We start from the raw sequence: 16,570 nt of genomic DNA, 5'->3' as shown, positions 1-16,570 counted from the left end.
CTTTTGCTATTCGGTATTAGGACGGGTCGTATTTAGGGCGTCCCTTTCTAATACCGAATCACACTGCTATGTATAAATGTTTTGGGATTAAAATATTCATACTTAACTGACTCGTGAAGGAGGTGGTACCCATTCGCAAACGGGAAGGAGTCCCTAATGGACCCCTTCTCCTTTGTGAATGGGGTGTCAGCATTTTTTAAAAGCAGGCAGTGGTCCCAAGCACCACTGTCTACTCTTAAAAAAATTTAAAGGAAACTTTTCATTTTTCTTATTGTAATGCATCCCATTTTCCTTTAAGGAAAACGGGCTCTATTACAAAAAAAAGTGCTCTATTCACAAAGCAATCACAGACATGGTGGTCTGCTGACCCCAGTAGGCCACCATCAATGTGATTGTGGCCATTCCCAAATGGACCACAAATTGACACCTGCCTTTTGAATATTAAAGAGGCAGGTCCCTTGCAACCCATTTGGGAACTGCAAACAGTGTCTGAGCCACTGTAGCACATCGCAGTTTGCACTTTCCTAATAGCGAATCGCACAAATTTGCTATTAAGAAATCGCAAACCACTTTTTTAGTACATCTGGCCCTAACTGTTTGGAAAATGAGGTACAGAAAACAGGCAGAAATCATGACACACTAGCACCTACCTTATCTTTTGATTGCCAGGGCAATAGTGATTCATTGATGGTAATTTGAGTGAGCGCTATGTCATAGTCTCCAATAGTTTGAAATTTTATTGCGCCATTGATCATCTTCCAGGCTATTAGATCGTAACCATTGATGAATCCGAGATTGTCAAATGAAAATGAGCCAGCATTCACAGAAAATTGCATTTCTTTTAGTTGTTTAAGAAGCTATAAAGAAAGCACAAAACAGTGGTCACTGGTAATGATATTCAACTCACTTACTAGCATCAATAAATTAATCAAATTAGCAAAATTAAATGGCCCAGAATCATCATTTTGTGTCACTTTTGTGGCACTGCGCCAATGTAAAATTATTTTTGGCCTTAACTAAGCCACACAAAGTCACTTTGCATGGCTTTAGGTGGTTTAATAAATAAAAAGTAACATAACGCTGTGCATAGTGCTGCCTTGCATTATTTTGTGTCAGGTAGGTGTTGTTATATGGGTAGAGCACGGACATTTTCATGCATCCACCCATATATGTTGAAGCAAACACTTTGTTTGCACCAAAATACGTACCTACCTGACAGAGGGGTTACAAGAAGTATCTTTATTTCTCCTTGTTTTTTCCTCTTTCCATGTCTGCTGAATTCTGCAGCACACATTACAAGAGGAGTAAGCCTCTAAGAATTGTTTTGAGTAGGAAGTGCCCATAACAAAGGCACTCTACAAAGTAGTATTTACGTTGGCCTGCATTGGCTTGTGTAGGCACTAGGCAGCATACAGTGCACCAGCACAAAGAGAGAGAAGAAAAGCTCCATATCTTTATAAATATTGAGCATTTCTTCTCTCTCCCTTTCATGCAACAGAGCACAGCAAGTTTGCTTGCTGCACTGTGTTGTGTGCAATAATAGTAAATGCACGGAACACTGTTCTTTAGGACATTAATAGCCCTTCCCATATAATATATATAATAAATATACTCTGCTGTTTGTTTTATTAAACTAACTTCATAGCTGACAAAGTCTAAAGAAATTTAACCGTACAAGGGGAGTGGGGCCTCAAGCCGTGAGCTAGCTAGAGGCTCTCTGCCCTCCAACAACCTTCCCACACCCCCCAAGAAAAACCTCCACCAACTCCCCCACCCCCACTCCCCAAAAAAACAAAGGGTCACTGCGGCAATCGCCCAGGCCCTGGATGTTTTCACAACCCTTAATGGACATGGCTGCTTACAGCCTCCGAAAACAAACAGGAAAGCAACTTTGTGCAGTGGTTTCCTGCCACAGTGTGATTTCGACTCCTCAGTGGGTAACCGTGTGAAGGGTGCCAAAATCGTGTGACACACAGTGGCACCATGTGAGTTGGGAGGTCTGCAACTTTTTGAAAACTGTGTCCGACCTCCACATTACAAACCTGGTGGTTGGACCTTCCGGGGACCACCGTGCCCACCAGGAACATGGTACCTGACTGGCTGACGGCAGTCGGAGTTAGTCACAGTGGCATTGAGTTCCGTACTTCCACGCTGATCACAAGTCCAGTTTCCACCAGCCTCTTCATGACTGGGACCCGCCATGAAAAGGCTGGCAGAAACATAGTGCAGGCAGCCTCAGGGGGCCCCAGGGCCGTTCAAGGTCCCCACCTGCCCACCACCTTTTGCAGACAGTGCACATTTCATGGATGCTGGTGTGCTATGGTACTGGCCTTGGCTCCCTTAAGGGAGTCAAGACCAATACAATACCACTGTTCCCACTGACTGGCGGGAAAGTTGTAATATGATGTGCCCACCGATCAGTCCGGTGGGAACATCATAATATGACCTGGAGTGAGGCAGCCGAGTTGACTGCTGACTCATCCCCGCGAGTTTGGTAGTTGGCTTGTCCAATCGCCAAACACGTAATGAGCCTTTAAGACTCACCTTCTAAAGTGTACGGGTGCAAACATACATCATATATTTTTATTGTACAACTACCAAACTATTCTACTGCCTATGTTGGTCGGATTTACAAGTATTTTGGGTCAGGTTTATGTTACATTTTTTTAAACAGTCTTAGCAAAAAATCCAGGTTGGTATTTACAAACCAACTCAAATTGTGATTTGGTTGGCTTATTATTAAAATGAAATGCTTCACCTTGTGTTACTTTGTGTAAAGGGGGCCTCCCAGTGCTTAATTTGTGCTTGTTGTTTCCGGTGCGGAGCACCAGCACTTATTTCTGAGGGCCGGTGCTTAGTTTTCTGTCTCAAGCATTTGCTGCGAGCAAAAGACACGTGGGAAAGACGGAGAAAGAGAACAACGAAAAAGCGTCAGAAAGGGGAAAAGCAGGAAGCTGACAGAGGGAGCTGAAGGGGCAGAGAGTGGCTATAAATGGACTGGAGGCCCGAGGTGGCTTCAGGATTATGCTGCCTCAGTATTATGTGCTGGCACTTTTAATTGCAGCAACTGCATGTTTAAGATGAGAGCTTTGAGCACCGGCACCTTTTTATTTATAAATTAAGCACTGGGGCCTCCCATGGGTGGTGCACAGGAGGTCCTGTACATACACCCATGGATTTTGACCTAAATCCATATCTACAAAAGATTGTAGCCATGGATTTGAGCCATAAGCCTGCATCTCCCTGAGGATGAAGTAACAAGATAAAATATTTTTAATTCTCCTTGGTTTTTTTTTCCTTTCTGCATGTGTGCTGCATTCTGCAACTATTCTGACTACAAAGCAAACACCCTTGCACAAAGGATCAAGGGTGCCTGTGTTGGTGCATGGCTGCTTTAAGAGAACCATCAAAGGGAGACACCTCAAATTCATCATTCTTTGTAGATATGGTGCAGATCTGCTTTCTCCAGTTAAAAGCAGCTTTGCTCGTTGATCTGCGTGTATCAAATCTTGGTAAATCTGGGCCTGAATATGTAAAAGCCACATTCAACTGTACAATGCATTTAATTATGATTCTAACGCCTGCAGACATGCTGCAGATGGAAAAGCCGCCTTTCATTTTGTAAATCCGCATGAACATTCTCAAATCTGAGTAATTAAAATGTAAAGCTTCTCCAACTCAGTGCGGGTGGTAAAGCTGTGTAACTAACATACAAACATACAATACAGAAATCAACATACATTCAGATGGACTAGCATTGAACTGATCATGATGTAGTAAAACATCAATACAAAATCAGAAATAGAAAAAAATGCTTCCATGGTTTTAAGTACATACACATGATTATATAGGTCTTGTCAGAGATAAGATTCTGATGCGGGCAGAAACAAAAACAACAATGTTCCCTCATCAGAATTAGAAGCTGTGCCTTTGAATATCAAACTGTCTGGTGAAAATATGTACAAAATGGGCTGACATGGTGAATACACCTACAGAAATTGGTGACTAGGCACAAGTTTGTGGTGTGTTCCATGAGTAATGAAGTCATAATGACCTCTTACACATGAACCCTTCCATTACTGCTTCTGCTCTGTGAAAACTATCAATGCATTTGTTCCACAACTGCCATGAAGACCACAGTACACAGTACACAGTGTCACTAGCCAGGGGAGTACAAGTTAATTAGTCAAAATCTACTGTGAACTAATGGCCCCTAGCAGCATTGACATTATCTATAGATTTTGTAATATACATGTTGTTCACTTTCCTTTATATGGCCATGTAGGGGGCATATTTATGAACCCCTTGTGTCACCATTGCATCACTTTTTGTGATGCAACATCAGCGCAGATCTTGAACTCATCTATGAAGCCACACAAAGCCTCTTTGCATGGCTTTGAATGGCCTCATTGATACGGAGTAAGTAAGGCAGCGCAAATCGCTGTGTAGACTTACTCTCCGCAAGGGAGGCATTCCATGACCATTGTGGTGGGTGTTCCCATGCAAAACCCATGGATTTAGACACAACCCCAGATTTACAAGACCTTGTAAACCTCAGTATGTGCTAAAACGTACACTTCCCCATGTGAGGCGCAAGAAGGAGAAATAGCTTTATTCCTCCTAGTATTTTCCTCTTTCTATGTGTGCTACATACATAGAAAAGAAAAACACCTCTTAGCATTGTTTTTGTACAAGAAGGTGGCCTTTCCTGCAAAACAACAATGCTGCATGCAACTCAGATACCCTTACACCATGGTGAAAGAGTGCCTCCGTTGGCGCTAGGCAGCCCATTGTGTGCCAGCACAAGAGGGAAGGTCAGTAATGTCCCATATTCCTTAAATACGGTGCCCTTCTTCCCTTTCTAAGTGATGCAGTACAATGCAGCAAAGTGACTTGCTGTGCTGCACTGTGCCACTTTTTTGTAAAACCTGGCCACAAGTGTGCACAAATATGAATATTGCTGCAAAATAATTCCTGCTGCATTCTAGGGTCACTTGGCAGCTAAAGGCATTCCATGTGACTGCTTTTGGGGATAGCTTATCCCATGTACACCTCTTTCCATCACATTGTTATTTATCATACGGAAACACACATTGTAATTGGACCTCCATTGACCCAAGCATGCCGTGCTCATATTATTTGAGTGCCATGTGCATATCATGCTAGATCTATGCTTCAAAAATAGGGTCAAAGTTCAACTATACACAGTTTTATAAGTGCTAGCTATAACTGCAGTTTGACAGTGCTATCTGTAATTGATCTGTGACAACATTTTCCTAATTCACATTATGCCCTGTGTGAGAAATTGGGTTGCTATTTGAGGAAGGTGTGAGTCCTTCTCAAACAGCAGCCACAATCCCTGTTAGTGTGAACCACAAAAAAACACTAAGTTAATCTGTGGTTAACCCTCTGGTAGCTTGGCACAAAAACAGTCAGGCGCAACTTGGAGGCAATGTTTGAAATATTCACGCAGCACTTATAACAGTAATACAGTGAAAACACATTCAAATAAAATCCGACACCAATTCAGAAAAATAAAGTACAATTTTCTTAACCATCTGATGCTAAAATGACAAAAATCGAATCAGTAGAACCAGGGTTATGATTTGTTATAGTTTTAACTGAAAACTAGCGCCTAAGACATCAAAGTGCCAGCATGGACATCTAGTCAAGCAAGACTAGGGAAAAGTCAAAAGTTATGGCAGACTGCAATGGAGAGTGGGTTAGACACATTAATTGGATTGGGCCCGGTCTCCAATTACCTTTGAACTTAAAAGAATATTTCAAGAAAAATGCCTGAGAATGAAAATTTCAGCATGGCAGGACAGCCAGCAGTTCAGAGGATGAGGTGCCATCGCCAGGGAGCTGCTAGAAGAAGTCAAGGTGAAGGTTTCTATGTTTGGACTTAGGGGGTCATTCTAAGTCTGGCGGGCGGCGGAGGCCGCCCGCCAGACTTCCCCCACCAAAATACCGCTCCGCGGTCGAAAGACCGCTGAGGGTATTTTGGGATTTGCCCTGGGCTGGCGGGCGACCGCCAAAAGGCCGCCCGCCAGCCCAGGGCAAATCATCCTTCCCACGAGGACGCCGGCTCAGAATTGAGCCGGCGGAGTGGGAAGGTGCGACGGGTGCAGTGGCACCCGTCGCGTATTTCAGTGTCTGCATAGCAGACACTGAAATACAAATTGGGGCCCCCAGGGGCCCCGCGGCACCCCCTACCGCCATCCTCTCCCGCCAGGAACAGGATGGCGGTAGGGGGTGTCAGAATCCCCATGGCGGCGGAGCGTTCTCCGCCACCATGGAGGATTCACAAGGGCAGCGGAAAACCGGCGGGAGACCGCCGGTTTTCCGCATCTGACCGCGGCCGAACCGCCGCGGTCAGAATGCCCTGCGGGGCACCGCCGGCCTGTCGGCGGTGCTCCCGCCGACCCTGGCCCCGGCGGTCTCTGACCGCCGGGGTCAGAATCACCCCCTTAGTCTGTTTTCATGAAGTCAAAAATCCCCAGTGAAACAAAGCTGCAGGGCGGTGCAAATGGGGCTCCACAAGGCCGGATATCCCTTCTGCGAGAAGCAGCTGAACAGCATTTACTACTGTGCAGAAGAAGCAGAGGAATGTAGATTAGCCGACCCATAATGCACGTTGGGCGGATCAGCTAGCAGGTAGGTCCCTGTCTCATCTCAGTTCTGAGAGAACTTTTGGGCTGAATATTTTCTAAGTTCTAATATTTGGATTTGAGCTATCTAGGTACCTGTAGCACCACTATCTGTGGCTCAGGACTGGAGGAGCACCCTTTTGAGGGTCAGAACTCACTCAGCTGGGTCCAGATGCAGGCCAAAATTGTTGGAGCCTTTTCTGTTGCTGAGACTTTGATCAGAAGGGCAGCCAACTAGCCTTTGAAGTTACGCTGTCTGGTCTCCAGCAGCAGAGCAGTTCTCTGAGAGCACAGGGCAGTTTCAGGTAGAAAAGCAGTCCTCCTTGAGCACTATGGCAATCCTACGAAGTACATAGCCAGGCACAAGCAGCAGGGCAGTCCTCTGGAAATCCTTCTGCAGGTCCAGAAGTAAAATGAAGAGTGGGACTGAGAGTCCTATTTTTATACTTCGTGCCCCCTTTGAAGTTGAAGTAACTTTTGGAGATTTTTCCCCAGGAAATGTCTGGAATTTCTCTATCCCAGTCCCAGTCTGTCTGCAGGCACAATAGGCAAGTGTGAAGTTCTTTTTGTGTGCGCTAAAGCAAAGTCTTCAAAGTGCAAGTGAGGCTGTGCCCAGTTCCACCCCTCATCCTGCCTTAGATGGCCCATCCTGCCAACACACAGGCAGTCTGGGAGGAATATACAATTGCCAACTGCTAACTAAACCTAGTCATGTGACCCAGGAAAAAGGCTCTTAAGGAACCAAATGGTAAAGATAAAAAAGCCAACTTTCTAAAATTTGAATTTTCAGATTTGTGATTTAAAATCCTACTTTACAATTTAGAGGATGTTACACTTCAATTCCTCAGACACCAACCATGGTATGTCTACCTGCTCCTAAACAAAGGTTTTCAATTGATACATGTAATAAAGTAACCCAATGTTGTCCTATGGGAGAGGTAGGCCTCACAGTAGTGAAACATTAATTTTAGGGTTTTTTCCCTACCAGGACATGTAAATCTTTAAAATGCATGTCAAAATAGAATGCACCCTACTCTAAGGGCTATTTAGGGCCAACCCAAGGGGTGACATATATATTAAAAAGGGAGTTTTAGGCTACGTAAATGGGTTATTTTGCCATGTTGAGTTGTCAGTTTAAAACTGCATACAGGCCGCAATGGCATGCCTGAGACATTTTTTAAGCTGCTACTTAAGTGGGTGGTACAATAAGTGCTAGAGACCCACTAGTAGCACTGTAATTTACCTTCCTTGGGTTTATGGTACTAGAGACTTATAAGTAAATTAAGTATTCCAATCCGGTGTGAGGCAATATTACCATGTTTTAGGGAGTGAGGACAAGCACCTTAGCACTGGTTAGCAGTGGTAAAGTGCACAGAGTCCCAAAACCAGCCAGAACAAATTCAGCAAAAGTAAGGGGAATAGGCAAAATGTTTTAGGGAAGACTACCTAAAGGATGACAGGTCTAAGACCCTGGAAAACTGACCTTTACGACATGGGCTGAGCCACGTGTGTTGTTTCCCCACAATCAGAACAACGCCTTAACCATGCAAATGCATGGTTAAGGCAAAGAGAAGCCTAGCTGTGCAGATCAGGAACAGGAAGGATCGGGAGAGGTAAATGGGGATGGGGCCGGGTTTGGGGAGGGAGGTTGTTTTTAGGGGTGGGGTCAATTTTAGGGCTGGGGCAGGGTGGATTGCAGGGCTGGGGTATCAGGTGTTAGGGCACAGGGTGGGGGGGAAGTTACTATGCATGTTCCTTTACCAGTGATATGTTTACAATTAAATTTTTTGTGAAGGCATGGGTGGAAAAGGCATGTGTGTTAAAGACAAGGTTGTGGTTCAGATAAAGTTGTTTATCAATGTCTCGTTCATGCTTGCATGATTGTGTCATACAACCAAGACTCTGTGTAGCAAGGTGGCAGTATTATGTGTTATGACTGGGGAGTCTTACCATGTAACACTAACACGTTACCCAGAAGTGGACCTCAGGTTCACACTCGTAAATCTTAGCTCAGTCCCCGTACAGTGGCAAAGAGCATTCAGACTACTTAGATGAAAAAGTGTAAAGCATTTCACAACATCCACATGGACGATAATTAAATCACACAATTCCAAAGAAATCTGACACTAAAGTAGAAAAATAAAACAGATCTTTACCTTAATTACACCACCAAAATGAACTTTGTATCTTACATACAACCGGAGTTGTGAATTTTTAAAGTGCTGAAAAATAGAGCATTTTTAATTGTCAAATGACTGTCTTTGAAGTCAATGGAGAAAATCACTGTGTGCAATCAGTCACTTGTGGGCTGAGCTCCTGGGGACTCACTTGGAGTTAAGGTATTGCGGGTCACTAGACCAAGCCTCAACAGTCAGTTTCTAGTTACCTTGCTCAGGGAGTTCAGGTGCAGATTGCCCTGGCTGTCACTGGTGCAGATGGGATACGCGGGCACTGTTAAAATTTCAACACTTGACAAAAACACACTGCGGGTGAACTAACACTCTATCCTCGGAAAGAAGAGGCCTTCGGGATCCTACGACCTGATTTCCACAGCTGGAACCTTGCCACGACGTCCGGGAGCTCCAGGTGCAGAGGTGACCTTGCAGCTGTCAATCACGGGACTGGTCGTGCTAAAAATGCTTTGCTGTTCCTCTCAAAGTTGTCTCCTTCAGAGTGCAGGATCTCAGTAATGGGGTCATTGCTGATGTCAGGCACTATGCTGGAAACTGCTCTGGGGTCGGTGATGTCCGGGAAGCTGTTGGTTGCCGGGCTGGCAACTTCGTTGGCTGGAGGTCGTCCGGAAGGCGGTAGCGGCTTGAAACTTGGTGTAAGCCTTCTGAATAACTAATTTTCCCACCTGCCAGCTTGGTCAGGATGGGGTGGGCTTTGTCCTCATGGAGCTGGACATCTGGGGACTGCCTGTGTGCCAGTCTATGTTATTCTATGGACTGCCAGTCACTTATGGTAGCATTACATTTTAAATGCTATCACAGGTGTATATATGTCCGCACTCATAACACAGTGCACCCTGCCTCCTGGGCTATAGGAGGCCTGCCTTAGGGCTGACTGACCTGTGCTATGGTGGTGAAAGAACTCTACCTGCACTTGGTGTGGGCAGAGTCGAACTCAAGCAATCAAGCTGCTCATGCAGGTGGACATGGCAGTTCTGCAGGGTTTGCTTTTACTTGGCTCACACAGGGTGTCTCAATAAGTACAGCAGCTCTGGTGACACCTTTACCATCCCTGCCCTGGGTATCATCAAAACCATTTACTAGGGCCTTGCAGGGGTTGTAAAGTCCTTGCCAACTCAGTTTGCAGAATCTCAGTAAAATTTAAGAGAAAGAGCACTGGTACTGGGGTCTAGTTAGCAGGCCTCATTACATTTTCAGGTCAAAAGCAACACCATCAAGCAACATAACATGGGGAGTGACCATCCAAAAATGGGACTTTACAACACCCTGCAATACCAAACAATGTATATTTGTTGAAAGAGTTTGGACATGGCTGACCGGTTGTAACACTTTCTTGGTGCATTGTATACTCTTTGTTATGTCTATGTTGTGCACATAGGGTGGGGGCATTAAAGTGTGAGGCAAAGCAGCATGGCAAAGTTTCCTATTGAGATCTGGCTGTTGGGCTTTTTAGCCTCATCTCTATTAGGCCCATTTTGTCTTTGCTTGAACATGATGTGACAACGTGGTAAATCTGCTGAGAAGTTACCTGGCTGAAATGCCATTCAGCTTCCAGTCCACCAGTAATTCATTCTGAATAGATAAAGCTGATAATGGGCATCATCTTCTATTCCCTGGGTACCGGCTGGAGTTCAGGTGCAGATCCACCCACAGTGGCCAGACTCTTGTGCTGGAGTTTGGATGTCATGGAAAGTGTTATGAAAAGGACACACTGCCCTGGTCCGCACCACTGCTGACCGGGGCAGTGTGCTCTATAATCAAAGGCGCTGGAAACAGGGTGCTGGGCTACTCAGCACCTTCAAAGTAGCCATGCTGGGTTTTAGAGTGTGAATGAGGTATAAAGAGCCCCTTAAGCACTTTCAAGTTTGTAGTTATTCTGTCACATTTCATGTGCATTCAAAAACAGAGGTAACATGTCAGGGTGTTAGAAATGGGGTCTTTGGTTGACTGTCAGGTTACCCCCTGTCCAAGTAAGAACCCTTGCCAGGGCAAATGAAAATCACCCTCAGTTAACCCCCCTAACCCCTTTGGTAGCTTGGCACAAGCAGGCAGGCTTAACTTCAGAGTCTAGGTGTAAAGTATTTGTACCAACATACACAGTAACTTAGTGAAAACCCTACAAAATGACAGAACACAGGTTTAGAAAAATAGGTAATATTTATCTAAACAAAACAAGACCAAAACGACAAAAATCCAACATACACAAGTCAAGTTATTAATTTTAAAAGCAAAAGAGTCTTAAATCCTTCTGTAAACAGTAAAAACACTGCTAGCACTGAAAAGTACCTGGGTAGCAACAAAATAACACGCACGGGTGAGTGTGCGTCGAAAAAGGTCAGCGATGCGTCGATTTCTCATCCGCAAGCAAGACCGTGCATCGTTTCTCCTTCTCCGGTCGGTGTGCGTCGTTTTTCCTCTCCGCAAGAGAGCGATGCGGTGATCCAGCAGCACTTGGGTCCGGGCAAGTGTTAAATCGTTATTCCGCCCCCAGCAAGGTTTGCATTGAATATCCTACTGCACGGTATCAGCAAAACCACGCTGTGTGGGTTGCAATGTTACCAGCCTCCGTTAGCGGTGTGGCATGGCGTTTCTCCAGCCGTATGTGTCAATCTTCCAGATTCGCTGCAGGTGGTGCGGCAATTTCAGCCACAGAGCCGGCGGCACGTCGTTTTCTCAGCCGCGTCTCGGAGGTTGCATTGGAAATTTCCCCGCACGGTGGTCTGTGTGTGGATTTGGAATCTTGGCCTCCCAGCTATAAGGCCCCAGGAACTGGATAGGGCACCACTTGGCAGGGCAGGTGTCTCAGCAGAGAGTCCAGGTGCTGGCAGGGGAAGTATTTGATGGCCCTGAGACTTCAACCACAGGAGGTAAGCTCAGGACAAGCCTTTGGAGATTTCTTCACAAGCAGGAATGCACAGCAAAGTCCAGTTTTTGTCCCCTTTCACCAGGTAGAAGCAGCAACTGCAGGATAGCTCCACAAAGCACAGTCACAGGCAGGGCAGCTCTTCTTCCTCAGCTCTTCAACTCTTCTCCAGGCAGAGGTTCCTCTTGGTTTCCAGAAGTGTTCTAAAGTCTGTGGTTTTAGGTGCCCTTCTTATACCCATTTTGCCCTTTGAAGTAGGCTTACTCTAAAGCAAAGTCTCTCTTGTTTGTGAAATCCTGCCATGCCCAGGCCAGGCCCATGACACGCACCAGGGGGTTGGAGACTGCATTGTGTGAGTGACCACTGCTCCCAACCCTCCTAGCACAGATGGCTCATCAGGAAATGCAGACTACACCCCAGCTCCCTTTGTGTCACTGTCTAGTGAGCAGTGCAACCAGCCCAACTGTCAAACTGACCCAGACAGAGAATCCATGAAAAGGCAGAGTCACAGAATGGTTTAAGCAAGAAAATGCCCACTTCCTAAAAGTGGCATTTTCAAACACACAATCTTAAAAACAACTTTACTAAAGTATGTATTTTAAATTGTGAGTGTGCCAAGTCTAACACAGGGTTTCCTCTAACTTTTTCTTTTAACATACAGAATGTTATTTACTTTTTTCTCTGACTGTAAAGTGAAAGGATTTTGTGCAGGGACATATATGAAAATCTTGCTGGGTTACAGTTTGAAAGTAAAAACTATGACATAAGCAACTTTTCCAACACACAACATTTAAATACTTGTAAATGAACTATAAACATATTTCAAAATATATCAGCAGTTAGAAAAGCATGAATGGAGCATATTTTTGAAATTGTTAAGCATTATGGACGCACATATTTTAATAGAATCAAAGCATTTCCAGACACTTTACTTGATGATGTGCAAATGATGCATTTTTTTTCTGAAACCCTATTTCCACCCATTGTCTCTAAATAGTTTTATCTGTATATTTGCATTTAGTGGCCATTTCAAAGGACAATATGCTCTCTCTAAATTAAGCTACACTACACAGCCTGCTTTGGTAATATATTTGCATCAGGGTGCTCCAAAATGTGTCACCTGCTACATAAACAGCCTTGCCACTCTCTGGCTGCATGGGCATGGCTCATGTGCTACACTAAGGCCCTCATTATGTCAATGGCAGTAATGACAGCCTCCCGCCTCGGCGACGGCTGTCAAAACACCATTGTCACGACTACTTACCATCCGCCATATTATGACCGTAGCCAGAATTCCAGCTACGGTCATGGCGGCGGACGGTGGTAAGGTGGCGCTGCTACCAGCAGTAGTGCTACGGCAGCAGACCGCCTCAGACCGTATCATGATCCATGATACAGCCTGGCCGTGTTTCGCTGGCGGACGCTATCTCCTGTTGGAGGACCCCCTGTAAGCAAGTAAGTCGGGTGCTCCGACAGGGGAGGGGGTGTTGTGTGTGTGTGTTGGGTTGTGGATGTGTGTTTGTGTGTGCGTGCATGCAGGTGTGTGGCATTTGGAATGTGTGTGTGCATGAATGGGTGTGAGTGTACATGTATGTTATGTTGTGTGAATGCATGTGTGTTTGTATGTATGTCAGTGTGTGCGGATGTGTGTGTAAATGTATGTATGCATGCGTGCGTGAATGTGGGTATGAGTGTGTGTATGCATGTGTATGTTGGTGCGTGAATGAGCAAGTATGTCGTGGGGATTGGGAGGGGGAGGTTGGGGGAGGACTCTGAGGAGAGGGAGGGGGCAGGGATGACCCCTATCAGTGTCAGGGAAGGAATTCCCTGGCACTGATAGTGCCTACTGCCATGGTTTTCGTGGCGGTTCAAATGCCACGTAAACCATGGTGGTAGGCGGGGTCATAATCTCGTGGGTGGGACAGTGACGGCCCCCCGGCTGGAGACTGAAGTTTCCAGCCCGGCGGCTGTTACTGCCCTGGCGGACGGAGTGGTGCATTGGCGATTTGGCTTGAGCCAAACTGCCAATGTCATATTTTGGGGAGAGGTACCGCCAGCCTGTTGGCAGTACCTTTCTCCAAAATACTGCCATCCACCAAGGTTGTAATGAGGGCCTTAGTCTCTGTGCGACACTTGGATTTTTCTCAATCCCAAAGAGGTTGGTGATTTATCACTGATGGCAGCACCTCAACTCTTAAAATGGTTTTAGCACTGCAACCTATTACAAACAATGGTCTGCCTCCAAGGCAACTGCAAACTTACAGGTGGCTTGGGGGCAGTGTATTCGTTAATGGCAGAATAGCATTTTGCAACTGCTGTTCCATCTTTCACATTGCAGGTAACAGCCAGCTTCACTTTACTTTGGGAAAGCAAGTCCCTCTCAGGAGAGTGCAATTAGTAACTGCACCCCTCTGCAAAGGGATGTCTGGGAGGAGTCAATGGGATCTACTTTTGCTCTCTTGCTGGGTCCACCATTTGGGGCTCCCAGACTGTACGCCACATCTTTAAGGCACACACGTAGTGCACCTCCTGATGGTCTCTATGCCACCAGGCCCACATCCACAATATAGTGTGGATGAAGAGGCAAAGTGTTTCTCTCATTAGCATGATGTCATGCCCCCAGGCTAACGATGGATCACCCCATTAGCTCTGTACTACTGAACGGGCCCGCACAAGCTTCTGAGGCCCCGGTCTTCTGTAAAACCAAATGATCCAGAGGCACAGAAATCAGGGACACTTGCCTGTTGCATTGCTTTGGCACTTTATGTAATACGGAGTCAGTTCTCGTATTGTCCACTTCTGTCAATATATTTATTTATTTATAGTTTAATTCGTTTTTATTAAACTTTTAACAGTATACAACATATAGCAGGAACACCCACCAAAAAGTACCCGATAGCTTCCATCTAACGTCTGTTAACTTCTGTCTCCCAGATACCTACCACAACCCCTACTCTTTCCACCCCATGGACCAGGTTTTTCTTTCAATGTATTTACAGGTTCTGCTTTACCCCTTTCATCAGGAATAAAAAAAATTCTAGCTATTGCGTCAAGAATTTTCAATTAAGGACACGGAGGCGAGGATTATGCTTTCTCTTTCTTTACTGACTTAAACAGCAGCCAATGAAATACAAGTAACAGAAACAACTACAATACCCAGGACACCTAATATCCTGTCACATGGTCCAATCACCATCCATGTCCTTTGCTATGAGTCCTTTGACCTATGAAGTCACTTCCTCTTTCTTTGTTCAAACAGATAATGTCAACTTGAAAACGCAAACTTCTTACGCCATCCTGAATCCGGAGTCATAACTTCTTCTCCATACTGAAGAACTGAAACTTGGAGGCTCCATGCCGGAGAAACACCCGGTAAAACATATAACTCAAACTTTCCTTGAAGTTACGACTTTCAGGCGTTCTTCTGATCAGAAGCTGTAACAATAAACAGGTAGGTAATATCTCATAAAATATACTTATCTCAAACTTTATAATTGCAAATAATGGGAGGGTTAAATGACAATATCATATCAGATATAGATACTAAATGATAATAAATATTGCATAAATATAACCAGGGAGGGATAATCCTCGCCTCTGTGTCCTTAATAGAATTGAAAATTCTTGACGCAATAGCTAGATTTTTTTTTATTCTATATCAGGACCGGAGGCTCCGATTATGCTAGTTTAAAGCTGTTCCATCACCACACTGGCTACATCCAATACAGGTTTATGATAAAACTTACGAAAAGTATTTTCTGAAGACCAATCTGCAGCTTTCATTATGTCCTCTAACCGAGAACCTAAGGCAAATGATTTTGAAGCCATAGCCCCTCTAGCAGAATGGGCCCCAAATACAGAGGTATCAATACCTGCTTCACTCATCAGCCATCTCATCCATCTAGCTAAAGTAGCTGAAGAAACTGGTTTAAAAGGTTTTTGCAAAGCAATTAACAATTGACCTTTAGAATTCTGTCGAAATTCTTCTGTGACAATTTCATAATTTTTCAAACATTGAACCACACATAATTTTGAATTTTCCGTATAAACCAGATATGATACTGACCTGCAATTCGTTTTGGTTCTTCTTGTCACCGAAAAGGAGACTCCTTCTGGTGAAAAAGTTCTACCTGCTAAATCTAAAGCTCTGACGTCCGATACTCTTTTACAAGAGACAAGGCATAAAAGCATGGTTAACTTAGCTGAAAGCTGTTTGCGAGACAAATATCTGTTGGCAGGCCAAGAATCAAGGAATTTTAATATAATATTAACATCCCATAAAACAGTATATTTTGCCTGAGGTGGTTTAGAAAGACGTATACCCCTCAAAAGCTTGCAAATTAATGGATGTTCACCAATGGGCTTGCCTTCTAACTGCGAATGTCCTGCTGAAATGGCAGATCTAAAATTATTGACCGTCCGATAAGCCAAACCCGAGATGGCTAGTTCTGCTAGAAAATTAACAATCAAACCAATATGTGCTTCCACTGGATTGGCACCCCTTCCATCACACCAACTAGACCATCTGCGCCAGGCTGAATCATATCTCTTATGGGTACTACTGGCCCAGGCCTGATTAATGAATTCCGCAGCTTGTTGCGAAACATCTGGGGTATTCCATCTCAACCTGAAATTAACCAGACTAGAAGTGTTAACTTCCCTGACAAGATCAGAGGATGTTGAAGGCCCTCTGGACTCAAAAGAAGATTCGGACGAGGAGGAATCAGAAGAGGAGAGGCACAAGCTAAATGTAGAGCACTGGCGAACCAAGGCTGTGCTCTCCAGAACGGAGTCACCAGAACAATCTCTGTTTTCTGTCTCAGCACTTGAGCCAGAACTCTGGCAATCATCAGAAAAGGAGGAAA

At 44.8% G+C, this 16,570-nt stretch overlaps 1 protein-coding gene across 1 annotated transcript in view; it reads right to left on the bottom strand.

Moving 5' to 3' along the window:
* The window catches only part of LOC138296325 (G-protein coupled receptor family C group 6 member A-like), a 302,127-nt gene that overhangs the window by 60,319 nt on the left and 225,238 nt on the right, over nucleotides 1-16,570 (bottom strand). Inside the window, exon 4 of the mRNA XM_069235364.1 lies at nucleotides 651-857. Within this exon, the coding sequence (XP_069091465.1) occupies nucleotides 651-857 (207 nt within the window). The remainder of the gene's footprint in view (nucleotides 1-650; nucleotides 858-16,570) is intronic.

This window comes from Pleurodeles waltl, chromosome 5 (genome assembly GCF_031143425.1).
Source record: "Pleurodeles waltl isolate 20211129_DDA chromosome 5, aPleWal1.hap1.20221129, whole genome shotgun sequence".
Taxonomy (NCBI): Eukaryota; Metazoa; Chordata; class Amphibia; order Caudata; family Salamandridae; genus Pleurodeles; species Pleurodeles waltl.
The sequence above is the reverse complement of the archived record's forward strand: the minus strand, read 5'-3'. Positions and strand labels throughout refer to the sequence as shown.